This window comes from Pleurodeles waltl, chromosome 11 (genome assembly GCF_031143425.1).
Source record: "Pleurodeles waltl isolate 20211129_DDA chromosome 11, aPleWal1.hap1.20221129, whole genome shotgun sequence".
In the NCBI taxonomy this organism is placed as follows: Eukaryota; Metazoa; Chordata; class Amphibia; order Caudata; family Salamandridae; genus Pleurodeles; species Pleurodeles waltl.
Genome location: NC_090450.1, coordinates 1024811154 through 1024838136, shown reverse-complemented (window position 1 = coordinate 1024838136; position 26983 = coordinate 1024811154). Strand labels below are relative to the sequence as shown.

At 53.4% G+C, this 26983-nt stretch overlaps 1 protein-coding gene across 1 annotated transcript in view; it reads left to right on the top strand.

Annotated features, from left to right (window-relative positions):
• Window positions 1-26983, top strand: part of AACS (acetoacetyl-CoA synthetase) — a 285977-nt gene that overhangs the window by 219174 nt on the left and 39820 nt on the right. Inside the window, exons 15-16 of the mRNA XM_069215374.1 lie at window positions 3196-3265; window positions 16395-16453. Coding sequence (XP_069071475.1) covers window positions 3196-3265; window positions 16395-16453 — 129 coding nt within the window. The remainder of the gene's footprint in view (window positions 1-3195; window positions 3266-16394; window positions 16454-26983) is intronic.

Sequence of the window (26983 nt, the reverse complement as noted above, 5' to 3'; positions counted from 1 at the left end):
GGCTGTAGAGACCGGGGGCACCAGAGGTGCCGGCTGTAGAGACCGGGGGCACCAGAGGTGCCGGCTGTAGAGACTTGGGCACCAGAGGTGCAGACTGTAGAGACCGGGGGCACCAGAGGCGCAGCCCGTAGAGACCAGGGGCACCAGAGGCGCAGCCCGTAGAGATCGGGGGCACCAGAGGTGCCGGCTGTAGAGACCGGGGGCACCAGAGGTGCCGGCTGTAGAGACCGGGGGCACCAGAGGTGCCGGCTGTAGAGACCGGGGGCACCAGAGGTGCAGGCTGTAGAGACCGGGGGCACCAGAGGCGCAGGCTGTAGAGATCTGGGGCACCAGAGGCGCAGGCTGTAGAGATCTGGGGCACCAGAGGTGCTGGCTGTAGGGACCGGGGCACCAGAGGTGCTGGCTGTAGAGACCGGGGCACCAGAGGCGCAGGCTGTAGAGACCGAGGGCACCAGAGGTGCAGGCTGTAGAGACCGGGGCACCAGAGGTGCAGGCTGTAGAGACTGGGGGTACCAGAGGTGCAGGCTGTAGAGACTGGGGGCACCAGAGGTGCAGGCTGTAGAGACTGGGGGCACCAGAGGTGCAGCCCGTAGAGACCGGGGGCACCAGAGGTGCAGGCTGTAGAGTCGGGGGGCACCAGAGGTGCAGGCTGTAGAGCCCGGGGGCACCAGAGGTGCAGGCTGTAGAGACCGGGGGCACCAGAGGTGCAGGCTGTAGAGACCGGGGGCACCAGAGGTGCTGGCTGTAGAGACCGGGGGCACCAGAGGTGCTGGCTGTAGAGACCGGGGGCACCAGAGGTGCAGGCTGTAGAGACCGGGGGCACCAGATGTGCAGGCTGTAGAGACCGGGGGCACCAGATGTGCTGGCTGTAGAGACCGGGTGCACCAGAGGTGCTGGCTGTAGAAACCGGGGGCACCAGAGGTGCTGGCTGTAGAGACCGGGGGCACCAGAGGTGCAGGCTGTAGTGCCCGGGGCACCAGAGGCGCAGCCCGTAGAGACCGGGGGCACCAGAGGTGCCGGCTGTAGAGACCGGGGGCACCAGAGGTGCAGGCTGTAGAGACCGGGGGCACCAGAGGTGCAGGCTGTAGAGACCGGGGGCACCAGAGGTGCAGGCTGTAGAGACCGGGGGCACCAGAGGTGCAGGCTGTAGAGACCGGGGGCACCAGAGGTGCAGGCTGTAGAGACCGGGGGCACCAGAGGTGCAGGCTGTAGAGACCGGGGGCACCAGAGGTGCAGGCTGTAGAGACCGGGGGCACCAGATGTGCAGCCCGTAGAGACCGGGGGCACCAGAGGTGCAGCCCGTAGAGACCGGGGGCACCAGAGGTACAGCCTGTAGAGACCAGGGGCACCAGAGGCGCAGCCCGTAGAGACCGGGGGCACCAGAGGTGCCAGCTGTAGAGACCGGGGGCACCAGAGGTGCCGGCTGTAGAGACCGGGGGCACCAGAGGTGCCGGCTGTAGAGACCGGGGCACCAGAGGTGCAGCCCGTAGAGACTGGGGGTACCAGTGGCGCAGGCTGTAGAGACTGGGGGCACCAGAGGTGCAGGCTGTAGAGACCGGGGCACCAGAGGTGCAGCCCGTAGAGACCGGGGGCACCAGAGGTGCAGGCCGTAGAGTCGGGGGGCACCAGAGGTGCAGGCTGTAGAGCCCGGGGGCACCAGAGGTGCAGGCTGTAGAGACCGGGGGCACCAGAGATGCAGGCTGTAGAGACCGGGGGCACCAGAGGTGCAGGCTGTAGAGACCGGGGGCACCAGAGGTGCAGGCTGTAGAGACCGGGGGCACCAGAGGTGCTGGCTGTAGAGACCGGGGGCACCAGAGGTGCTGGCTGTAGAGACCGGGGGCACCAGAGGTGCTGGCTGTAGAGACCGGGGGCACCAGAGGTGCTGGCTGTAGAGACCGGGGGCACCAGAGGTGCTGGCTGTAGAGACCGGGGGCACCAGAGGTGCTGGCTGTAGAGACCGGGGGCACCAGAGGTGCTGGCTGTAGAGACCGGGGGCACCAGAGGCGCAGCCCGTAGAGACCGGGGGCACCAGAGGTGCCGGCTGTAGAGACCGGGGGCACCAGAGGTGCAGGCTGTAGAGACCGGGGGCACCAGAGGTGCAGGCTGTAGAGACCGGGGGCACCAGAGGTGCAGGCTGTAGAGACCGGGGGCACCAGAGGTGCAGGCTGTAGAGACCGGGGGCACCAGAGGTGCAGCCCGTAGAGACCGGGGGCACCAGAGGTGCAGCCCATAGAGACCGGGGGCACCAGAGGTGCAGCCCGTAGAGACCGGGGGCACCAGAGGCGCAGGCTGTAGAGACTGGGGCACCAGAGGCGCAGGCTGTAGAGACCGGGGGCACCAGAGGTGCAGCCCGTAGAGACCGGGGCACCAGAGGTACAGCCTGTAGAGACCAGGGGCACCAGAGGCGCAGTCCGTAGAGACTGGGGGCACCAGAGGTGCCGGCTGTAGAGACCGGGGGCACCAGAGGTGCAGCCCGTAGAGACTGGGGGCACCATAGGTGCAGTCTGTAGAGACCGGAGCACCAGAGGTGCAGGCCGTAAGGTAATGTGATTTATAGAGCACTGCGTGTCACCCTTAATGGCGTCCAGGCGCTATAGACCAGGGAACCAGTTTATGAATGGATTTGCTGTTGTTGAGCTCATATTTTAAGAGATTTCATTGAATGACATGAGTGCCTGCCTTTTCTTTTGATTAATCTTTCTGTCCAAATAAATAAGCCCCCTGCTGTTTTGTGGGAGGAGGGGGTGCTGCAGTCATCACTTATCACAGTTACGTGTTGTTTTTTCAGAGGGCAGTAAGGACAATGCCTGGAGGTGGCGGGGTAGTGGCCAAGACAGTGTAGTGAGCACCTAATAGAGTACAAGGAGACGGAAGGGCAGTGCCAGGTGCAGTTATGGCAATGCCAGGGACAGCGAGGGCAGTAGCAGATGATGTAAAGGCGGCAGCAGTAAAAGCAGTGCCAGGCGTATGAAGGGCACTGGCAATAAGAGGAGTGCCAGGGACTGGAAGGGCATTGCCAGAGGCAGTAAGGGCAGGTGCCAGTACTGGAAGGGCAATGCCAGGGACTGGAAGGGCAGTGCCAGGGACTGGAAGGGCAGTGCCAGAGCCAGCCTTATGCATGCGCTGTAGAGGTGTTTTGAGTCTCTCACTTGTCTGTCCTAACAACTGACCTTTCAACCCTTGTCTCTGTTCCAGGTATTTGGGCCCACGGAGACTACTGCAAAATCAACCCCAAGACCGGGGGCATCGTCATGCTGGGGCGCAGGTGAAGTGACTTGTGTTATTGTCTCAATGCTCAGTGTTTGATGCTTCATTGTGCTTGTGTTTAACCTGTGACCCTCTGTAGTGCCCGCGACACACACAAGCACACACCACACACCGCCCCCACCCACACCGGTGCACCTGGGCTGTTGCACCCGGTCACTCCTTGGGCCAGTGAAAGGTGGAGACCCAAGCAGGAGTAGTAATCCTCCTGAGAGCGAGTGCGAGGTCTGCGTGGCCGTCTGACTTAGAGAGGGAGTCATACCCACACACGCATGGCTGTTGCACCTCGTGGCTCCACTGTAGGAGGCTGGACTGGCTTGTAGTGAGTACCAAGGGGTACTTGCACCTTGCACCAGGCCCAGTTATCCCTTATTAGTGTATAGGGTGTCTAGCAGCTTAGGCTGATAGATAATGGTAGCTTAGCAGAGCAGCTTAGGCTGAACTAGGAGACGTGTGAAGCTACTACAGTACCACTTAGTGTCATATGCACAATATCATAAGAAAACACAATACACAGTTATACTAACAATAAAGGTACTTTATTGTTATGACAATATGCCAAAGTATCTTAGAGTGTACCCTCAGTGAGAGGATAGGAAATATACACAAGATATATATACACAATAGCAAAAATATGCAGTATAGTCTTAGAAAACAGTGCAAACAATGTATAGTTACAATAGGATGCAATGGGGAAACATAGGGATAGGGGCAACACAAACCATATACTCCAAAAGTGGAATGCGAACCACGAATGGACCCCAAACCTATGTGACCTTGTAGAGGGTCGCTGGGACTATTAGAAAATAGTGAGAGTTAGAAAAGTAACCCTCCCCAAGACCCTGAAAAGTGAGTGCAAAGTGCACTAAAGTTCCCCTAAGGACAAAGAAGTCGTGTTAGAGGAATAATGCAGGAAAGACACAAACCAACAATGCAACAACGATGGATTTCCAATCTAGGGTACCTGTGGAACAAGGGGACCAAGTCCAAAAGTCACAAGCAAGTCGGAGATGGGCATATGCCCAGGAAATGCCAGCTGTCGGTGCAAAGAAGCTTCTACTGGACAGAAGAAGCTGAGGTTTCTGCAGGAACGAAAAGGGCTAGAGACTTCCCCTTTGGTGGACGGATCCCTCTCGCCGTGGAGAGTCGTGCAGAAGTGTTTTGCCGCCGAAAGAACGCCAACAAGCTTTGCTAGTTGCAAATCGCGCGGTTAGCGTTTTTGGATGCTGCTGTGGCCCAGGAGGGACCAGGAGGTCGCAAATTGGACCAGGAGGTAGAGGGGACGTCGAGCAAGACAAGGAGCCCTCTTAGCAGCAGGTAGCACCCGGAGAAGTGCCAGAAACAGGCACTACGAGGATGTGTGAAACGGTGCTCACCCGAAGTCGCACAAAGAAGTCCCACGTCGCCGGAGAACAACTTAGGAGGTCGTGCAATGCAGGTTAGAGTGCCGTGGACCCAGGCTGGACTGTGCACAAAGGATTTCCGCCGGAAGTGCACGGAGGCCGGAGTAGCTGCAAAAGTCGCGGTTCCCAGCAATGCAGTCTAGCGAGGTGAGGCAAGGACTTACCTCCACCAAACTTGGACTGAAGAGTCACTGGACTGTGGGGGCCACTTGGACAGAGTTGCTGGATTCGAGGGACCTCGCTCGTCGTGCTGAGAGGAGACCCAAGGGACCGGTAATGCAGCTTTTTGGTGCCTGCGGTTGCAGGAGGAAGATTCCGTCGACCCACGGGAGATTTCTTCGGAGCTTCTAGTGCAGAGAGGAGGCAGACTACCCCCACAGCATGCACCACCAGGAAAACAGTCGAAAAGGCGGCAGGATCAGCGTTACAGAGTTGCAGTAGTCGTCTTTGCTACTATGTTGCAGGTTTGCAGGCTTCCAGCGTGGTCAGCAGTCGATTCCTTGGCAGAAGGTGAAGAGAGAGATGCAGAGGAACTCGGCTGAGCTCTTGCATTCGTTATCTAAAGTTTCCCCAGAGACAGAGACCCTAAATAGCCAGAAAAGAGGGTTTGGCTACTTAGGAGAGAGGATAGGCTAGCAACACCTGAAGGAGCCTATCACAAGGAGTCTCTGACGTCACCTGGTGGCACTGGCCACTCAGAGCAGTCCAGTGTGCCAGCAGTACCTCTGTTTCCAAGATGGCAGAGGTCTGGAGCACACTGGAGGAGCTCTGGACACCTCCCAGGGGAGGTGCAGGTCAGGGGAGTGGTCACTCCCCTTTCCTTTGTCCGGTTTCGCGCCAGAGCAGGGCTAAGGGGTCCCCTGAACCGGTGTAGACTGGCTTATGCAGAATTGGGCACATCTGTGCCCAAGAAAGCATTTCCAGAGGCTGGGGGAGGCTACTCCTCCCCTGCCTTCACACCATTTTCCAAAGGGAGAGGGTGTAACACCCTCTCTCAGAGGAAGTCCTTTGTTCTGCCATCCTGGGCCAGGCCTGGCTGGACCCCAGGAGGGCAGCTGCCTGTCTGAGGGGTTGGCAGCAGCTGCAGTGAAACCCCAGGAAGTGCAGTTTGGCAGTACCAGGGTCTGTGCTACAGACCACTGGGATCATGGGATTGTGCCAACTATGCCAGGATGGCATAGAGGGGGCAATTCCATGATCATAGACATGTTACATGGCCATATTCGGAGTTACCATTGTGAAGCTACATATAGGTAGTGACCTATATGTAGTGCACGCGTGTAATGGTGTCCCCGCACTCACAAAGTCCGGGGAATTGGCCCTGAACAATGTGGGGACACCTTGGCTAGTGCCAGGGTGCCCTCACACTAAGTAACTTTGCACCTAACCTTTACCAGGTAAAAGTTAGGCATATAGGTGACTTATAAGTTACTTAAGTGCAGTGTAAAATGGCTGTGAAATAACGTGGACGTTATTTCACTCAGGCTGCAGTGGCAGGCCTGTGTAAGAATTGTCAGAGCTCCCTATGGGTGGCAAAAGAAATGCTGCAGCCCATAGGGATCTCCTGGAACCCCAATACCCTGGGTACCTCAGTACCATATACTAGGGAATTATAAGGGTGTTCCAGTAAGCCAATGTAAATTGGTAAAATTGGTCACTAGCCTGTTAGTGACAATTTGGAAAGAAATGAGAGAGCATAACCACTGAGGTTCTGATTAGCAGAGCCTCAGTGAGACAGTTAGTCACTACACAGGTAACACATTCAGGCACACTTATGAGCACTGGGGCCCTGGGTTACCAGGGTCCCAGTGACACATACAACTAAAACAACATATATACAGTGAAAAATGGGGGTAACATGCCAGGCAAGATGGTACTTTCCTACATCCACCCTCCCCGGAAGCCCTGAGGAGTCCAGAAACTAGGAGACAATTAGATCAGACTTTCATCTACCTCTGGGATATGGCGGTATAGTGCCTGTAGCGCTTCAGGGTGTATGTGCGGTGGGTTTGTGTGGAGGGGCTTGGAAGTGGCACTTCAAGGAGCCCACCTAGGACCACCTCGGTGGCAATCACCTCTGAGTGGAGCTGAAGGTTTCAGACCAGCTTCCTTTGCTGTCTCTGTAGCAGTCCTGCTTCAGTTACCAAGTGCCTCCAAAGCCCCTGGTGACCATCATGGTGACGAAAGCCCCAGCATGCCCTTGGGTTAGTACGCTTCTGAGTAGGACCGCCATGGTGCCGGAAGCCCCATCATGCCCTGGGGTTAGTACGCTTCTGCCCCAGCATGCCCTGGGGTTAGTACGCTTCTGAGTAGGACCGCCATGGCGCTGGAAGTCCCAGCATGCCCTGGGGTTAGTACACTTCTGAGTAGGACCGCCATGGTGCTGGAAGTCCCAGCATGCCCTGAGGTTAGTGCACCTTCTGAGGGTGACCGCCAGAATGCTGGAAGTCCCAGCATGCCCTGGGGTTAGTACACTTCTGAGTAGGACCGCCATGGTGCTGGAAGTCCCAGCATGCCCTGGGGTTAGTGCACCTTCTGAGGACATTGTAATATAAGTGGGCCCCATGTTATTATCCACAGGACAGTGCATAATTCTAGAAACAACGTGCAGCGTCATGAGGCACTGGAGTGGGCACTAGTGAACTCACAACAAATTGTGAAATTTGAATGCAGAGTCCCTCTTTTTGGAGGAGGACAAAGATGGATACTGAACAAGTGCATTTCTTCAGTATTGAAAGAGAGACATAAACACTGTGTCAGTTGACTAAATTATGCAGCAAGATAGGCAAATTAATCGGCTCATAGTGGCACATTTTATGGCAGTAATACTTCATTATTCTGTCATTTTTACCCACGTTAACACGGTGTTGGCACAATACTCACCTAGTTAGTATATTTTTAACACTCAAATACAGCAATAAGCTTCTGAAAGGTGAATAGTCAAACTCCACAAAGGGCCTTCCAGTGCACGGCAACACATATTGCTGTTTTTAGTAGGGGTGGGCGGTAAACAGTGCTCTGCCGGGGGAGTTTGCGAAGTTTTACCCGTTTCGTGCTCCGCTTGGAGCGCAGAGTTCAGTAAAAACTCCGCCAACCATCACTTGGCTAACATGCGTGATCTAGTGTCGTCTTGTGCTGAGTTCAGAGAGCGCCGCTGGTGGAAAGTATCTTATGTCTGGTACTGGCCAGCAATGGGTGAGCAGTGAGTGCCCCCATAGCTGAGAGGCTGCTTCTGCGTTGCATCCTTTATGGCGGAACACTTTATCCTGTCAGTAATTTCACTGAAGTAGTTTTGGAGACTGTTATACAAAGCTTACTGGGATGGCTAGTGATAACAAAGTGCACTGATTAATCCAGTGGTGAGTCGCAGACCTGTGAATGACGTGAGGAATTCAGTTTCTGTGGATTAGCCCTCCGGAAGTAAGTGTGATATCATTGTATACGTTTGTAGTGGAGAAGTTGACCTCTGTGTGTAAACAAGTTGATATGCGGTGTGGTTAGAGGGACATCTTTATATTAATGCGTGTGCAGTAGCCCTTGGAAGGCAAAAGTAAACTTACCCTGACTTATACATACATATATTACTGAGAAGGAGAAAATTAGCTAGAGCAGCTCTGGTGATGCCAGCAACACTCCACTCTTCTCGGGTCAGGGTGGCCGCCCCTGCTTGCGTTCTCTGCAGGAAGCACACAGCAGTGTACCTTTAGGGTCCCACGGGAAGACCACCTTCATTATGTTGCTGGTCAGTAGTGCACCCCCTCCATGGTAGCACACACACATAGAAATATATTGCACCAGTGCACTGCAAGTTGTTAGCCTATCAGGTGATTTTCCGCCGCTCACGGAACTCCGCAGAATCTTGAAGTGTTTTTAGGTAACTCCATGGAATTCTGGAGGGAAAAACTCTGTGACTCCCACCCACCCCTAGCGTTTAGTAACCTTTGAACCACTTGAGCTAGAAACATTTTGTTAAAATCCAAAAATGATGCAGCAGGTGATGGATTATGTGGCAAATGCAGCAAATCCCTAATTATGGAAAAATACGGCAAAGTCCCAGTGGCCCTGATTGTAGGATGAGAGAGGCGGGAGGGTGCGAGTCTTCATAGGAGGCCTTGGCAGGCCTGCAGGGGACCGGACGCACTGTAGGGTGCGAGTCTTCATAGGAGGCCTTGGCAGGCCTGCAGGGGACCGGAAGCACTGGAGGGTGCGAGTCTTCATAGGAAGCCTTGGCAGGCCTGCAGGGGACCGGACGCACTGCAGGGTGCGAGTCTTCATAGGAGGTCTTGGCAGGCCTGCAGGGGACCGGACGCACTGTAGGGTGCGAGTCTTCATAGGAAGCCTTGGCAGGCCTGCAGGGGACCGGACGCACTGCAGGGTGCGAGTCTTCATAGGAGGTCTTGGCAGGCCTGCAGGGGACCGGACGCACTGGAGGGTGCGAGTCTTCATAGGAGGCCTTGGCAGGCCTGCAGGGGACCGGACGCACTGGAGGGTGCGAGTCTTCATAGGAGGCCTTGGCAGGCCTGCAGGGGACCGGAAGCACTGGAGGGTGCGAGTCTTCATAGGAAGCCTTGGCAGGCCTGCAGGGGACCGGACGCACTGCAGGGTGGGAGTCTTCATAGGAGGTCTTGGCAGGCCTGCAGGGGACCGGACGCACTGCAGGGTGGGAGTCTTCATAGGAGGTCTTGGCAGGCCTGCAGGGGACCGGACGCACTGCAGGGTGCGAGTCTTCATAGGAGGTCTTGGCAGGCCTGCAGGGGACCGGACGCACTGGAGGGTGCGAGTCTTCATAGGAGGCCTTGGCAGGCCTGCAGGGGACCGGACGCACTGGAGGGTGCGAGTCTTCATAGGAGGCCTTGGCAGGCCTGCAGGGGACCGGACGCACTGGAGGGTGCGAGTCTTCATAGGAGGTCTTGGCAGGCCTGCAGGGGACCGGACGCACTGTAGGGTGGGAGTCTTCATAGGAGGCCTTGGCAGGCCTGCAGGGGACCGGACGCACTGTAGGGTGGGAGTCATCATAGGAGGCCTTGGCAGGCCTGCAGGGGACCGGACGCACTGTAGGGTGGGAGTCATCATAGGAGGCCTTGGCAGGCCTGCAGGGGACCGGACGCACTGTAGGGTGCGAGTCTTCATAGGAGGCCTTGGCAGGCCTGCAGGGGACCGGACGCACTGTAGGGTGCGAGTCTTCATAGGAGGCCTTGGCCGGCCTGCAGGGGACCGGACGCACTGGAGGGTGGGAGTCTTCATAGGAAGCCTTGGCAGGCCTGCAGGGGACCGGACGCACTGTAGGGTGGGAGTCTTCATAGGAAGCCTTGGCAGGCCTGCAGGGGACCGGACGCACTGGAGGGTGGGAGTCATCATAGGAGGCCTTGGCAGGCCTGCAGGGGACCGGACGCACTGGAGGGTGCGAGTCTTCATAGGAGGCCTTGGCAGGCCTGCAGGGGACCGGACGCACTGGAGGGTGCGAGTCTTCATAGGAGGCCTTGGCAGGCCTGCAGGGGACCGGACGCACTGGAGGGTGCGAGTCTTCATAGGAGGCCTTGGCAGGCCTGCAGGGGACCGGACGCACTGGAGGGTGCGAGTCTTCATAGGAGGCCTTGGCAGGCCTGCAGGGGACCGGACGCACTGGAGGGTGCGAGTCATCATAGGAAGCCTTGGCAGGCCTGCAGGGGACCGGACGCACTGGAGGGTGGGAGTCATCATAGGAGGTCTTGGCAGGCCTGCAGGGGACCGGACGCACTGGAGGGTGCGAGTCTTCATAGGAGGCCTTGGCAGGCCTGCAGGGGACCGGACGCACTGGAGGGTGCGAGTCTTCATAGGAGGCCTTGGCAGGCCTGCAGGGGACCGGACGCACTGGAGGGTGGGAGTCTTCATAGGAGGCCTTGGCAGGCCTGCAGGGGACCGGACGCACTGGAGGGTGGGAGTCTTCATAGGAGGCCTTGGCAGGCCTGCAGGGGACCGGAAGCACTGGAGGGTGCGAGTCTTCATAGGAGGCCTTGGCAGGCCTGCAGGGGACCGGACGCACTGGAGGGTGCGAGTCTTCATAGGAGGCCTTGGCAGGCCTGCAGGGGACCGGACGCACTGTAGGGTGGGAGTCATCATAGGAGGCCTTGGCAGGCCTGCAGGGGACCGGACGCACTGCAGGGTGCGAGTCTTCATAGGAAGCCTTGGCAGGCCTGCAGGGGACCGGACGCACTGCAGGGTGCGAGTCTTCATAGGAGGTCTTGGCAGGCCTGCAGGGGACCGGACGCACTGGAGGGTGCGAGTCTTCATAGGAGGCCTTGGCAGGCCTGCAGGGGACCGGACGCACTGGAGGGTGCGAGTCTTCATAGGAGGTCTTGGCAGGCCTGCAGGGGACCGGACGCACTGTAGGGTGGGAGTCATCATAGGAGGCCTTGGCAGGCCTGCAGGGGACCGGACGCACTGTAGGGTGGGAGTCATCATAGGAAGCCTTGGCAGGCCTGCAGGGGACCGGACGCACTGTAGGGTGCGAGTCTTCATAGGAGGCCTTGGCAGGCCTGCAGGGGACCGGACGCACTGTAGGGTGCGAGTCTTCATAGGAGGCCTTGGCCGGCCTGCAGGGGACCGGACGCACTGTAGGGTGGGAGTCTTCATAGGAGGCCTTGGCAGGCCTGCAGGGGACCGGACGCACTGTAGGGTGGGAGTCATCATAGGAGGCCTTGGCAGGCCTGCAGGGGACCGGACGCACTGTAGGGTGGGAGTCTTCATAGGAGGCCTTGGCCGGCCTGCAGGGGACCGGACGCACTGGAGGGTGGGAGTCTTCATAGGAGGCCTTGGCAGGCCTGCAGGGGACCGGAAGCACTGGAGGGTGCGAGTCTTCATAGGAGGCCTTGGCAGGCCTGCAGGGGACCGGACGCACTGGAGGGTGCGAGTCTTCATAGGAGGCCTTGGCAGGCCTGCAGGGGACCGGAAGCACTGGAGGGTGCGAGTCTTCATAGGAGGCCTTGGCAGGCCTGCAGGGGACCGGACGCACTGTAGGGTGGGAGTCATCATAGGAAGCCTTGGCAGGCCTGCAGGGGACCGGACGCACTGGAGGGTGCGAGTCATCATAGGAGGTCTTGGCAGGCCTGCAGGGGACCGGACGCACTGGAGGGTGCGAGTCTTCATAGGAGGCCTTGGCAGGCCTGCAGGGGACCGGACGCACTGGAGGGTGCGAGTCTTCATAGGAGGCCTTGGCAGGCCTGCAGGGGACCGGACGCACTGGAGGGTGCGAGTCTTCATAGGAGGCCTTGGCAGGCCTGCAGGGGACCGGAAGCACTGGAGGGTGCGAGTCTTCATAGGAGGCCTTGGCAGGCCTGCAGGGGACCGGAAGCACTGCAGGGTGCGAGTCTTCATAGGAGGCCTTGGCAGGCCTGCAGGGGACCGGACGCACTGCAGGGTGCGAGTCTTCATAGGAGGCCTTGGCAGGCCTGCAGGGGACCGGACGCACTGCAGGGTGCGAGTCTTCATAGGAGGCCTTGGCAGGCCTGCAGGGGACCGGACGCACTGGAGGGTGGGAGTCTTCATAGGAAGCCTTGGCAGGCCTGCAGGGGACCGGACGCACTGGAGGGTGGGAGTCATCATAGGAGGCCTTGGCAGGCCTGCAGGGGACCGGAAGCACTGGAGGGTGCGAGTCTTCATAGGAGGCCTTGGCAGGCCTGCAGGGGACCGGACGCACTGTAGGGTGCGAGTCTTCATAGGAGGCCTTGGCAGGCCTGCAGGGGACCGGACGCACTGTAGGGTGCGAGTCTTCATAGGAGGCCTTGGCAGGCCTGCAGGGGACCGGACGCACTGTAGGGTGCGAGTCTTCATAGGAGGCCTTGGCAGGCCTGCAGGGGACCGGACGCACTGTAGGGTGGGAGTCTTCATAGGAGGCCTTGGCAGGCCTGCAGGGGACCGGACGCACTGTAGGGTGGGAGTCTTCATAGGAGGTCTTGGCAGGCCTGCAGGGGACCGGACGCACTGTAGGGTGTGTCTTTGTTATAACTCTCGGCAGGCCTGCAGGGGACCGGACGCACTGTAGGGTGGGAGTCTTCATAGGAAGCCTTGGCAGGCCTGCAGGGGACCGGACGCACTGTAGGGTGGGAGTCATCATAGGAGGCCTTGGCAGGCCTGCAGGGGACCGGAAGCACTGGAGGGTGCGAGTCTTCATAGGAGGCCTTGGCAGGCCTGCAGGGGACCGGACGCACTGTAGGGTGCGAGTCTTCATAGGAGGCCTTGGCAGGCCTGCAGGGGACCGGACGCACTGTAGGGTGCGAGTCTTCATAGGAGGCCTTGGCAGGCCTGCAGGGGACCGGACGCACTGTAGGGTGGGAGTCTTCATAGGAGGTCTTGGCAGGCCTGCAGGGGACCGGACGCACTGTAGGGTGGGAGTCTTCATAGGAGGCCTTGGCAGGCCTGCAGGGGACCGGACGCACTGTAGGGTGCGAGTCTTCATAGGAGGTCTTGGCAGGCCTGCAGGGGACCGGACGCACTGCAGGGTGGGAGTCTTCATAGGAGGCCTTGGCAGGCCTGCAGGGGACCGGACGCACTGTAGGGTGCGAGTCTTCATAGGAGGCCTTGGCAGGCCTGCAGGGGACCGGACGCACTGTAGGGTGCGAGTCTTCATAGGAGGCCTTGGCAGGCCTGCAGGGGACCGGACGCACTGTAGGGTGCGAGTCTTCATAGGAGGCCTTGGCAGGCCTGCAGGGGACCGGAAGCACTGGAGGGTGCGAGTCTTCATAGGAGGTCTTGGCAGGCCTGCAGGGGACCGGACGCACTGTAGGGTGGGAGTCTTCATAGGAGGCCTTGGCAGGCCTGCAGGGGACCGGACGCACTGTAGGGTGGGAGTCTTCATAGGAGGTCTTGGCAGGCCTGCAGGGGACCGGACGCACTGTAGGGTGGGAGTCTTCATAGGAGGCCTTGGCAGGCCTGCAGGGGACCGGACGCACTGTAGGGTGTGTCTTTGTTATAACTCTCGGCAGGCCTGCAGGGGACCGGACGCACTGTAGGGTGGGAGTCTTCATAGGAGGTCTTGGCAGGCCTGCAGGGGACCGGACGCACTGTAGGGTGGGAGTCTTCATAGGAGGCCTTGGCAGGCCTGCAGGGGACCGGACGCACTGCAGGGTGGGAGTCTTCATAGGAGGCCTTGGCAGGCCTGCAGGGGACCGGACGCACTGTAGGGTGGGAGTCATCATAGGAGGTCTTGGCAGGCCTGCAGGGGACCGGACGCACTGCAGGGTGGGAGTCTTCATAGGAGGCCTTGGCAGGCCTGCAGGGGACCGGACGCACTGTAGGGTGCGAGTCTTCATAGGAGGCCTTGGCAGGCCTGCAGGGGACCGGACGCACTGTAGGGTGCGAGTCTTCATAGGAGGCCTTGGCCGGCCTGCAGGGGACCGGACGCACTGTAGGGTGGGAGTCTTCATAGGAGGCCTTGGCAGGCCTGCAGGGGACCGGACGCACTGTAGGGTGGGAGTCTTCATAGGAGGTCTTGGCAGGCCTGCAGGGGACCGGACGCACTGTAGGGTGTGTCTTTGTTATAACTCTCGGCAGGCCTGCAGGGGACCGGACGCACTGTAGGGTGGGAGTCTTCATAGGAGGCCTTGGCAGGCCTGCAGGGGACCGGACGCACTGGAGGGTGCGAGTCTTCATAGGAGGCCTTGGCAGGCCTGCAGGGGACCGGACGCACTGTAGGGTGCGAGTCTTCATAGGAGGCCTTGGCAGGCCTGCAGGGGACCGGACGCACTGCAGGGTGGGAGTCATCATAGGAGGTCTTGGCAGGCCTGCAGGGGACCGGACGCACTGTAGGGTGGGAGTCTTCATAGGAGGCCTTGGCAGGCCTGCAGGGGACCGGACGCACTGTAGGGTGCGAGTCTTCATAGGAGGCCTTGGCCGGCCTGCAGGGGACCGGACGCACTGTAGGGTGGGAGTCTTCATAGGAGGTCTTGGCAGGCCTGCAGGGGACCGGACGCACTGTAGGGTGCGAGTCTTCATAGGAGGCCTTGGCAGGCCTGCAGGGGACCGGACGCACTGTAGGGTGCGAGTCTTCATAGGAGGTCTTGGCAGGCCTGCAGGGGACCGGACGCACTGTAGGGTGGGAGTCTTCATAGGAGGTCTTGGCAGGCCTGCAGGGGACCGGACGCACTGTAGGGTGCGAGTCTTCATAGGAGGCCTTGGCAGGCCTGCAGGGGACCGGACGCACTGTAGGGTGCGAGTCTTCATAGGAGGCCTTGGCAGGCCTGCAGGGGACCGGACGCACTGTAGGGTGCGAGTCTTCATAGGAGGCCTTGGCAGGCCTGCAGGGGACCGGACGCACTGAAGCACTGGAGGGTGCGAGTCTTCATAGGAGGTCTTGGCAGGCCTGCAGGGGACCGGACGCACTGTAGGGTGTGTCTTTGTTATAACTCTCGGCAGGCCTGCAGGGGACCGGACGCACTGTAGGGTGGGAGTCATCATAGGAGGCCTTGGCAGGCCTGCAGGGGACCGGAAGCACTGGAGGGTGCGAGTCTTCATAGGAGGCCTTGGCAGGCCTGCAGGGGACCGGAAGCACGGTAGGGTGCGAGTCTTCATAGGAGGTCTTGGCAGGCCTGCAGGGGACCGGACGCACTGTAGGGTGCGAGTCTGCATAGGAGGCCTTGGCAGGCCTGCAGGGGACCGGACGCACTGGAGGGTGGGAGCCTTCATAGGAGGCCTTGGCAGGCTGCAGGGGACCGGACGCACTGGAGGGTGGGAGCCTTCATAGGAGGCCTTGGCAGGCCTGCAGGGGACTGGACGCACTGTAGGGTGTGTCTTTGTTATAACTCTCGGCAGGCCTGCAGGGGACTGGACGCACTGTAGGGTGTGTCTTTGTTATAACTCTCGGCAGGCCCGCCTTGGAGCCAGAGCTCCGTAGGACGAGGGAGACAGGACCGGGGTGTGAGTCTTTATTAGAGCTCTTGGTAGGGCTGCAGGTTATTCAGAGCACTGTAGGATGGGAGAGACAGGAAGAGGGTGTGATCATAAGAGCTCTTGGCAGGCGCACAGGGGGCCTGGAGCACTGTAGGATGAGGGAGGCAGAAACAGAGTGTGAGGCTTTACAAGAGCTCCCAGCAGGCCGGCAGGTTACTCATAACACTCTAGGATGAGAAAGGCAGGACCGGGGTGTGAGTGTTTACGAGAGCTCCCAGCCGGCAGGTTACTCGTGGCACTCTAGGGTGAGAGAGGGAGGACTGGGGTGCGAGTGTTTACAAGAGCTCCCAGCAGGCCGGCAGGTTACTCATGGCACTCTAGGGTGAGAGAGGCAGGACAGGGGTGCGAGTGTTTATAAGAGCTTTCAGCAAGTCCACAGGGGGACCACAGCAGTCTAGGACGAGGAGACAAGCATAGTGTGTATGTCTTTGTAGGAGCTCTAGGTAGTCCTGCATGGCGCTCCGGGCAGTTTAGTAGAAGGGAATGAAAGCGTGTTTCTATTGGCTTGACTCCACTTTCTCTGAACTTTGCTGACTAGGGCATTTATTTAAGATACTAGTATATGAACATTAGGACTGTTTATTTCTACAGAGGCATATACATTAATAACTGTTGTTTACTAATGAAATGGACTTGTACTTAAATAATCCCCACTGTGTGCAGGTACTGTTGCTCCCCATCTCTGGATGGTTCACATCCGCTTAATTGTATTGTAACGTCGACTACCGGCAATCTGAATCTGTACAGCTGTGTCAGATGTGTTCAAAGAGTGATGGGTCCTCTTTTTATTTTTTTACTTTACAGTGACGGCACCCTAAATCCAAACGGGGTGCGCTTCGGCAGCGCTGAAATCTACAACATAGGTTTGTGGTCCCTGGCTTGAGTCTTTGCCTGTACAATTATTTACTCTTTTGTAAATTGTTTTATGTCATGGCACAGCCATGTATATTTCTTTCTCCCATTTCTTGTTTAACTTTTCCTATAAATCTTTCCTTATTTTTAGGGTGGAGCCTGCGTTGCATGCGCTCGCGCATGCGTATTGCAGTGAGACGCTTTAGTGTTTAGAAAAGGGCTCGGAGCCCAGTCGACGTCACGTCCGTGTTTTTCATTGGTTCGTGGGCTTGCCTATTAAAATCTGCTTGCTTTCATTAGTCTAAGGCATGCATACGTCATGTCTTTTCCGGTGGCTAGCCCTCCTCGAGCGCATCGACCAAGTACAGAAAACATGTGAGGCTCGCTGTTTTCCGTCCGGCTAGTGGACTACTTTTTCTCTAATTTACTAGCGCGATTTCGCTTGGCAGAAGTCGAGCACTTTACATAGTTAATTGCACTTTTTCGAGTTACGTGCATAAATGCACTTTTGGCGATAGGTGAAAAGTCGGGTTATGAGTTTACAACGCTATCAGCTCTAACATGAGCAAACGCGAGACCCGTTGCATTGCAAATGCTTGTTTACATTGTGTTCTCAATTAATGTACACCTCTAGTTACTACAAGTACTCCAGATAGTTTGGTTGCTATGCGTAGCTGGACACACAGGCTTCCAATGAAAGAACAAAAAGGGAATGTGTAGACAGTTCTATCCATACAACCCTCCTTGTTGCCTCCTCCATTTCTAACAAATATCACCTTATTAATTATCCTTCAAGGCTTCAGACTGGCCTGGAAAAACTTGACTTCAGCAGGTTCTCGCAAGGAGGTGGCGCTCTGTGACTTCAGCCACCTTGTAACATCACCACATCGGAATATATTAGGTGCCAGCCTACACTCTGGCATCGGGTCTTGTATCCCACATCTCATTGACGCAGCTCCAGAGCTGTCTCTTGGGGTCTAACTAGTGAAACTCTTAAGCATTGATTATAGCTACAAGGTCAACTGCTGTTGTAGTTGGACTCTCGCTCCTACGCGAGACTGCTGGTTTAGGGATGACAGCACTTTCATTTGTAGGCGACAAAGCCAGTCCTACAGGTTGTAACTGTCGGCCCAACCCTCCCGGCTCTCAAGCAGTAACTCACCTAAAACCCAAACAGTAAAAGGTGATTTCTGGCAGCCTTATGCCTGGACTCTAGAATGCAATATCTCTGGGGAGTCATGATGGAAAGGAAATTACCCTTTTCTCACATTAGCAATAAGTCTCAGTCACACAAAGGCAATGAAGGAAATGCATAAACGTTTTCAATAGGTTTATTGAAAAGACTGCAATCTACATTAAAATGCATGAGCTGTAATGATTATGATAACGAATAATACAAGAAGCATGACTGTAAAGATGAGAGTTGTGAATATGAAGACCCCCACCATCTAGCAATAAATATGAAATGTAAAATTGCTAGCATAGGGAACCTAATCCCTAACCTAGTGAGAGCTAGGTGTGATAAACCTAATCTGGCAGTGCCATGTCCATGAGAAGCGCCACCAACCCTCGTTACCTTGGAATGAGGTCTAGGTCAGACTCCGTGGGGAGACGAAGGCTGGTTTTTGCAGCAAGGTTATGTGCAGCATGGATGGTGTCGATGGCATCTGGTAGGAATCCCTCTGATAATCCTGTCTGTGTGAGATGTATTTATACAGATCTTGTAGGACCCCTGACACAGGTATACTTGTGGCGGCGATTATGTAAACAATCCCTGACAAGTGTACACAATCCCTGACAAGTGTACATTATGTTCCTGTCATCCATAAGTGAGAAGGGGACATGATGTGCCTACCTACGTACATCACTTGATTAGGACACTGATAGTGACGCATTCACATAATGCAAAATCAAAACGTTTCTCGAACTATAAACATGACAGCCATTTTAAAATAAATAATAAAATAAATGTGCTAAAACAGAGCAAACTAAGTAGGTTAAAAGTCCTTAGGTGATGAGGGCAGAGGCCTGCAAGCCAAAAGGCTAAGCTAACCTCCTGAGTCCCAATAAAACTAATAGGATCCACTACACCCTTCCCATTTCCCGAACAAGGATGATGCCATAAAGAGTTACACCTTAGAAGGTGCACGAGTCCAAGCTAAAAATGCTCTGAGCTAAAAACATGCTAAAATCTAATTAAAAACTAGCTAAAACCATACAACAAGATTAAATGTGACAAGCAGAGCAGGCCAAAGTTAATCCAGTTTAAGAAGGCACTTTGGCCTAAACGTTTTAAAACTTTGAAATAAAGTCAATGGTCGAATTAGTTAAGAGTAATCGTAATCTTGAAGAATGTCTCTGAAGTCATAGAATGGGAGCACATCCAGGAATCACTCCACATCCTCGAATGTCTGATCGATGACAGGATTGACAGAGCAGAAATGTGCAGAAACCTCGAGCACAGGATCACCCGCAAAGGCAGCATCATCCATAGTGCCTGGTGGAGCCAAATAATTCACGAGATGTGGCTCATAGGTGGCCTCATGAATCAACCTCAGTCTCATGGGGCACGTCCATGAGTGAACCCTCATCGGGAACATGAGCAATTCCTTGTCCACAGGAGGCAAGCTGGAACAGCAAGACACACTGGTGGTAGACACTCAAAGAGGCACCTGGTACAGTGAAAGACAGGATGCACGCGCAGGCCTTGAAAACTCACGAAAATATCATTAGACCTGCAGGTAGAGTAACGTGAACTACTTGACCATAACTGTAACATACTTGACCTGTAAATGGGTCACAAATTTTGTGATCTGGTCTAATATATTAGTTTACAGAGTCGCCTTTATCTTCATTATCACATATGAGTACACCTTCAAATATGTGAGCTCAGCATTTCTGTTGTACAAAAAATGTTTGTGTGATTAAATAGACTAAATGTTTGCCTCATGTATCAAAAGAATCAAGCCCAAATATAGGGAACAAATCATCCATTACATGCCTCTTAGTTTACTAATAGCATTGTCATCAGGGCAGGAGTGTTTCTCAGTTTGTTTATACACTCACTTTTATTAAATATATTACTAAAGCATGCTGTAGTAACACTGTCATTTAAAGACAGAGCATTTCAAGAAATGTCTAAAAACCTTCCCATTAACTTGCAGCTTTACTAATTAAACTATATAATAATGTATTAACAATCTGTGAACATTGGGTTTCAGAAAACATATTTCTTTGCACATAACCAAGTAAAGTGTTCTGATTTGCTTTTATCCTATTTAAATCTTTTTTAAGTCACAGATAAGTGCAAACAATGGGCTTTCACAACTACTGAAATATATTTTGGACATGTTTGTACAGCTGACTTAGCTGTTTCAATGTGTTTTAGGAATTAAACCCTGGAACTCTGCAGTGAGAAGGAAAATTAATTGTAAGACAAACTGACCTCTGTCTCTGAACACAGAACAAATGTGACAAGAAGAAGATTGAAAGGCTTCTTTATTGCTCCTCCACTTTCTGACTGAATAGAACACCTGTTCTTTGTCAACTCGCCAGAAGGGGTGAGTAGGGCTTAAAAATAGGTCGACCTGATAAATTATGACTCCCACTGCGAGTGGTTGAGTAGGTTTTTTGAGGCCTGACTCACCACAGGACTGGTCGGAATGACAATGACCAATCATGCTCCAATTCCTTCAGCAGCAGAGCACAAAAGAACTGCATCATGTGATTGTGGCACAGCCGGGCTGGTGGTAGTAGCTCTATCACTCCGCTTAGCTGGGAAGGTACATCCACTGTGTACAGGGAGTGCAGAATTATTAGGCAAGTTGTATTTTTGAGGATTAATTTTATTATTGAACAACAACCATGTTCTCAATGAACCTAAAAAACTCATTAATATCAAAACTGAATATTTTTGGAAGTAGTTTTTAGTTTGTTTTTAGTTTTAGCTATGTTAGGGGGATATCTGTGTGTGCAGGTGACTATCACTGTGCATAATTATTAGGCAACTTAACAAAAAAAAATATATACCCATTTCAATTATTTATCATTACCAGTGAAACCAATATAACATCTCAACATTCACAAATATACATTTCTGACATTCAAAAACAAAACAAAAACAAATCAGTGACCAATATAGCCACCTTTCTTTGCAAGGACACTCAAAAGCCTGCCATCCATGGATTCTGTCAGTGTTTTGATCTGTTCACCATCAACATTGCGTGCAGCAGCAACCACAGCCTCCCAGACACTGTTCAGAGAGGTGTACTGTTTTCCCTCCTTGTAAATCTCACATTTGATGATGGACCACAGGTTCTCAATGGGGTTCAGATCAGGTGAACAAGGAGGCCATGTCATTAGATTTCCTTCTTTTATACCCTTTCTTGCCAGCCACGCTGTGGAGTACTTGGACGCGTGTGATGGAGCATTGTCCTGCATGAAAATCATGTTTTTCTTGAAGGATGCAGACTTCTTCCTGTACCACTGCTTGAAGAAGGTGTCTTCCAGGAACTGGCAGTAGGACTGGGAGTTGAGCTTAACTCCATCCTCAACCCGAAAAGGCCCCACAAGCTCATCTTTGATGATACCAGCCCAAACCAGTACTCCACCTCCACCTTGCTGGCGTCTGAGTCGGACTGGAGCTCTCTGCCCTTTACCAATCCAGCCACGGGCCCATCCATCTGGCCCATCAAGACTCACTCTCATTTCATCAGTCCATAAAACCTTAGAAAAATCAGTCTTGAGATATTTCTTGGCCCAGTCTTGACGTTTCAGCTTGTGTGTCTTGTTCAGTGGTGGTCGTCTTTCAGCCTTTCTTACCTTGGCCATGTCTCTGAGTATTGCACACCTTGTGCTTTTGTGCTTTTGGGCACTCCAGTGATGTTGCAGCTCTGAAATATGGCCAAACTGGTGGCAAGTGGCATCGTGGCAGCTGCACGCTTGACTTTTCTCAGTTCATGGGCAGTTATTTTGCGCCTTGGTTTTTCCACACGCTTCTTGCGACCCTGTTGACTATTTTGAATGAAACGCTTGATTGTTCGATGATCACGCTTCAGAAGCTTTGCAATTTTAAGAGTGCTGCATCCCTCTGCAAGATATCTCACTATTTGTGACTTTTCTGAGCCTGTCAAGTCCTTCTTTTGACCCATTTTGCCAAAGGAAAGGAAGTTGCCTAATAATTATGCACACCTGATATAGGGTGTTGATGTCATTAGACCACACCCCTTCTCATTACAGAGATGCACATCACCTAATATGCTTAATTGGTAGTAGGCTTTCGAGCCTATACAGCTTGGAGTAAGACAACATGCATAAAGAGGATGATGTGGTCAAAATACTCATTTGCCTAATAATTCTGCACTCCCTGTATTAGGAACAGCAGAAGTATCCCACCAATCGGTGCCAAAGTCACAGGAAAGACCCCAAACGCACTTGAGAAGAGTTAATGGATAGCTGATGGAATGAAGATAAAAATGAATCTAGACCCAACGGCCTTAAAGAAATGTACAATCCCAGTAGTGCTCGAAGCATTGAATAATCTGGAAACCAGCTCTCCAAAGTGCTTTGGGGAAGTTGGTATTTAATAGGGATTGTATCCCGGCTGATGATCTTGTTTATCTGGAGGGCATAAGTCTCTCTGGTCGGAACATTAGCGCCTTTAGTCTGCTCAGCTTGTTATAATTTACATTAGTAGTTCAATGTGAGACCACATTTCTGCTACTCTTACCTGTTGTGTGGCGGGAAATAGAACATGTCGACAATTTGAGAAACTGAAATTGCATAGGCAATTCCTGGTCTAATTCTGCAACAGCTCTCAGCGTCCCCATAACTGCCATTCGGAAGTATATGAAATGCTGGACGAATCAAAGGGACGCGAGTACCCGTCAGAAACCATGCCACGTTTGCGACCCCCGCATTGCAAAAGCAGTGAAGTGACACCTGCTTGCAGATCATGGAATGACTAACAGTAGTCTCACATTCGCTTCCGCTCAGAATAACTTCTGTTTGGCCGTTCAGACATTTGAACCCGAAAGGCAACTCCCACTCTTCTTTAATAAAGCTCTCTCCTGGCCACTCGTATCTGCCTACAGCAAAATGTTTCAAGCATTTTTTGAAAACGCAAGGTGGAAATTGGCAGATTTATTTATGCTATGTACAAGCCATACTGTTAAAGGACTTTCTGCTACTATAAAAGGCAGTTTTTCTAACTTTTCAATATTGAGCTTTGTGTAACTTGCCTCCTTTTTAGCCATTGTCTGTTGCTCCCTGGACAAATTAAAAGCAGCAAAGAAGTCACTACCATTAATGTATTTCCATGAGACGCGGCCATTTTCAGAATCTGCAATGTCCAACCCAATTGCACGATAGAACGCCTCTTACTTTGCCTATGTTGTAAAAGGGACATGTCATTATCAATGATGTCTATTGCAGAAGACACTATGACCCCAATTATAACATTGGCGGTAAGTGCCTCCTACCGCTGTGGCGACGGCCGCCAAAAGACTGTCGCCACGGCTAACATCCGTCCACCATAATATGACCACAAGAAGAGCAGAAATGCAGCTGTGGCCATGCTGGCGGACGGTGTTAAGGTACTCCCACCAGCAGCGCCATGCCAGTAGACGGCCGCCAGCCGTATTAAAAAATACGGCCTGGCAGTGTTCTGTCGGCCGGCACTGCTGGCGGTAGCAGCTTCCCACCCGTCCCCTGCCGGAAGTCCCCCTGGATGCAGGTAAGTTGGTTTCTGACGGGGTGGGGGGATGTTGTGTGTGTGTGTGTGTGCATGAATGTGTGAGTGTGTGCGTGTATGCAAATATGTGTGTAATGTTTGCGTGTGTGTGCATGTGTGAGAATGGGTGTATGAATGGAAATGTGAATGCGTGTCTGCGTGTCAGTATGAATGTGTGTACGGATGCGTGCGTGCGTGAATGAATGAATGGATGCATGCATGTATGAATGCGTGTATGCCTGTGTGAGTGTGAATATGTGGTGTGTTCCTGCGAGTGTACATGTATGGGGGTTAGTGGATTGGAAGGGAGTGGAGCATGGATGGAGGGACGGTGGGGGTGCCTGGGGAGTGTAAGGGGGGTGGGTGACCCTCCTACTTGTGACAGGGAAGGAATTACACTGATAGGGCCTACCGCCATGGTTTTCCTGGCATTACGAACGCCACGGTGGTAGGCAGGGTCATAATGCCGCCGGCGGTACAGTAACGGCTGCCGGGTTTGAGATTGTTATCTCCGCCATGGCAGTCAGTGTGGCCTGTTGGCCGTACTACCGCCACATTTACACCGACCGCCGGCCATAATGACCCCCTATGTTATTAAGTATATACTGTTCTGTTAGACACCGTATTCATGCCATTATCGACAACAGCTAAAGCCTTTTCCATATCCTATCTGCCTTAAATGTGCAACTGCTTCCATTTGAGAAAGTTTAAATATGACATACAGGATTTGTTTAGAGCGTGGCTTTCTTGGACCTAGCAAGAAATCCTGGAAGTCTACTTCCTCTGATAGGCGATTAAAATGTTCCTTAACTGCTGCTAAGTTTTTAGTCTGCAGCCATTGTTGGCACAGTTTACCCACACTGTATGTAGTAACTATAAACGAGTGTTGACCCGAGACATAGTGAGGGTCCAGCCGGCTAATCTTGAAACCCCCTGAGGAATTAACAAAACACACCTGACACCCTTTTGTGTTTATTGGCCACCATAACCACCCACTGGAACTTGAAAGTGTGGAATTATAGGTACCATTTGGAACCCAAGCATTCAGTCCTTCCTCTGTGACATTTAGGAATGATTGTCAATTGGTGAATTTGGCTGGTGTGGGGATACTGGACGCATTCATTTCATTTAGTTTTGCTAACCCTAGACAGGATGGCACATCGATAGTGCTCTTCCAGTATTCATCACCTTCAACAGCAAGTCGGGAAGCAAAGGAATCTGAGTAGATTAATTTGGTGTCAGCAACATTTTCTGCATTTTGGATCATGGTTACTTGAAGTAATATGACTTTGCATTTGTAGTGCCATGCCCAGAAAAATATTCAAATTTGTCTACATAAGTTTTGGGGCTCCCCACTAGTGCAGTATAACAATGTTCTCACTGTCTGTAATTAAATACTGATCTGTCTCTAGTTGCTCGGTGCAGAAAGCAATGACCCAAATGATTATAACAGAACATTTCCCCTTAATTTGCTGTGTTCATGTACACATCATCACTTTCAAATACAGTGTAATCCTTCAGATCAGCAAGCATTGAATCAATTGTTTGAACATCCCAGTCATCAGAATCAATACCAGATGTGATTACATCAATCACTGAAATTTTGAATACATATGGAATTTGAATAACCTCTGTGGGCCCCTGTAGGAAGCTGGCTCTGTATACACTATATCAAAATAAGGTATAGTGTGCACAGAGACCAGTGGATCCCCAGAGGCTTAACAGTGGCTAAAGTAGATAATACTAATGCTCTCTTTTGTGGTAGTGTGGTCGAACAGTTAGGCTTATCAGAGGGTGGTGCAAGGCATTTGTTGTACACACACAGGCAATAAATGAAGCACACACCCAACGACTAATTCCAGGCCAATTGTATTTATGGAGCAAAAATATGTTTTGTTACTTTATTTCTAGACCACAAGATTCAGTTTGCAGGTAATTACATATGCAAGTAAGTGGCAAGCATACGTATCAACACCACTTTGTCTCAATTTGGAAAGTTGTTGCAAGATTTAAATAGGACTCCTATGGCGACTATGGGCACTCGGAATCTGGCCTGCTTGCAGGTAAGTACCAGCTTCTTTGGAGGGCAGGTCTGGGGGGTTTAGGAGAGCACCGGGGACACAGATCAGCCCAAAACCCACACCCTCAGTAGCACAGGGGCGGCCGGGTGCAGGGTGCAAACTTAGTGTTGGGCTCCCACTGCTTTTCAGTGGGAGAACCCTGGGGGATCATAAGTAGACTGCAGGATGGGTCCAGGGGGTTGGTTTGGAGAAACCACAGGCTGGACAGTGAGGAGGGCCGCCTGCTGCACGTTGCTGCACCAGATGTCAGGTTCCCCAAGGCCAGGGGGCTGCGGGTGCAGGGTACCTTTTGGCATCAGGTATCTTTGTCCGAATCCGTCATAGGCAGGGGGGTCCTCTGGATTTAGTCTGCAGGCATTGTTTTGGTGGACAGGAGAGATCAGCCCAGGGCGAACACTGGGTCAGAATCGTCTGGGAACCAGCTCTAGTACGTTGGGCCACCTGGACAGGGATGTGGACGTCAGGTGCAGAGTGGGCGGAATCGTGGATCCGGGGCAGTTCTGAAGTCATTTGTTGGAGTCTTTTGTTTCTGGACAGGGCCGCTGTCCATGGGAGATCTTGGTCGTATGGTGTGCAGGCAGTCCTCTTGAAGCATTTAAGAGGTCGCTGATCCTACACGATGCATTGCCTTTTTGTTGCAGAGGCGTCAGAAGCTGGAGACAAGCTGCAAGTGCTGGGGCCGAAGTAATTGGTGTCTTCAGCATTCTCTGCTGGAGGTCAGCTTAGCAGTCCTTCATCTTTCTTCTTGTTTTCTTAAGGTCGCCAGGAATCTGAAGAGCTAGGTTCAGGGAAGCCCTTAAATCCTGGATTTAAGGGCATTACAGGGGCCAGAGGGTAGTAGCCAATGGCTACTGTCCCTGAGAGCAACTACACCCTTCTGGTGCCCACTCCCTTTGGGGAGGGGGACACAGACCTAACCTTATTGGTCCCTGTCCTCCAAACCAAGATGGAAGATTCTGCAGGGAGGGGGTCACTTCAGCTCTGGGTGCCTTAGGGGTGGTCCTAGCTGAAGTGGTCACTCCTCCTTGTTTTTCCTAAGTTTTCTGACGAACTTACCACCAAAAGTGTGACTTTGCCTGGGGACGGGCATTTCCACTAGCTGGAGTGCCCTGGGGCATTGTAACAAGAGGCCTGAGCCTTTGAGGCTCACTGCCAGGTGTTAAAGTTCCTGCAGGGGTGAGGTGTGAAGCACCTCCACCCAGTGCAGGCTTTGTTTTTGGCCACAGAGAGCACAAAGGCTCTTGCCCCATGTAGTCAGAAACTTGTCTGGAAGTAGCAGGCTGGCACAGAGCAGTCATTCCTACACTAGAAATTTGGCCAAAATACAAGAGGCATCTGTGAGATGCCCTCTAGGTGCATCTTTCAATAAATCCAACCCCGGCATCAGTGTGGGTTTATTGTGCTGAGAAGTTTGATACCAAACTTCCCAGACTTCAGTGAAACCATTATGGAGCTGCGGAGTTCGCAATGACAATCTCCTAGCCCCTGTACTTTATATGGCCATACTGCACCTACAATGTCTAAGAATGGACTTAGACTCTGAGGGGGCATATTGCTCCTGAAGCTATGCCCTTACCTGTGGTATAGTGCATCCTGCCTAAGGGTTGTAAGGCCTGCTAGAGGGGTGACTTACCTATGCCACAGGCAGTGGTTTGTGGGCATGGCACCCCGAGAGGGGTGCCATATCGACTTTGTCTTTTTCTCACCACCAACACACATAAACTGCAATG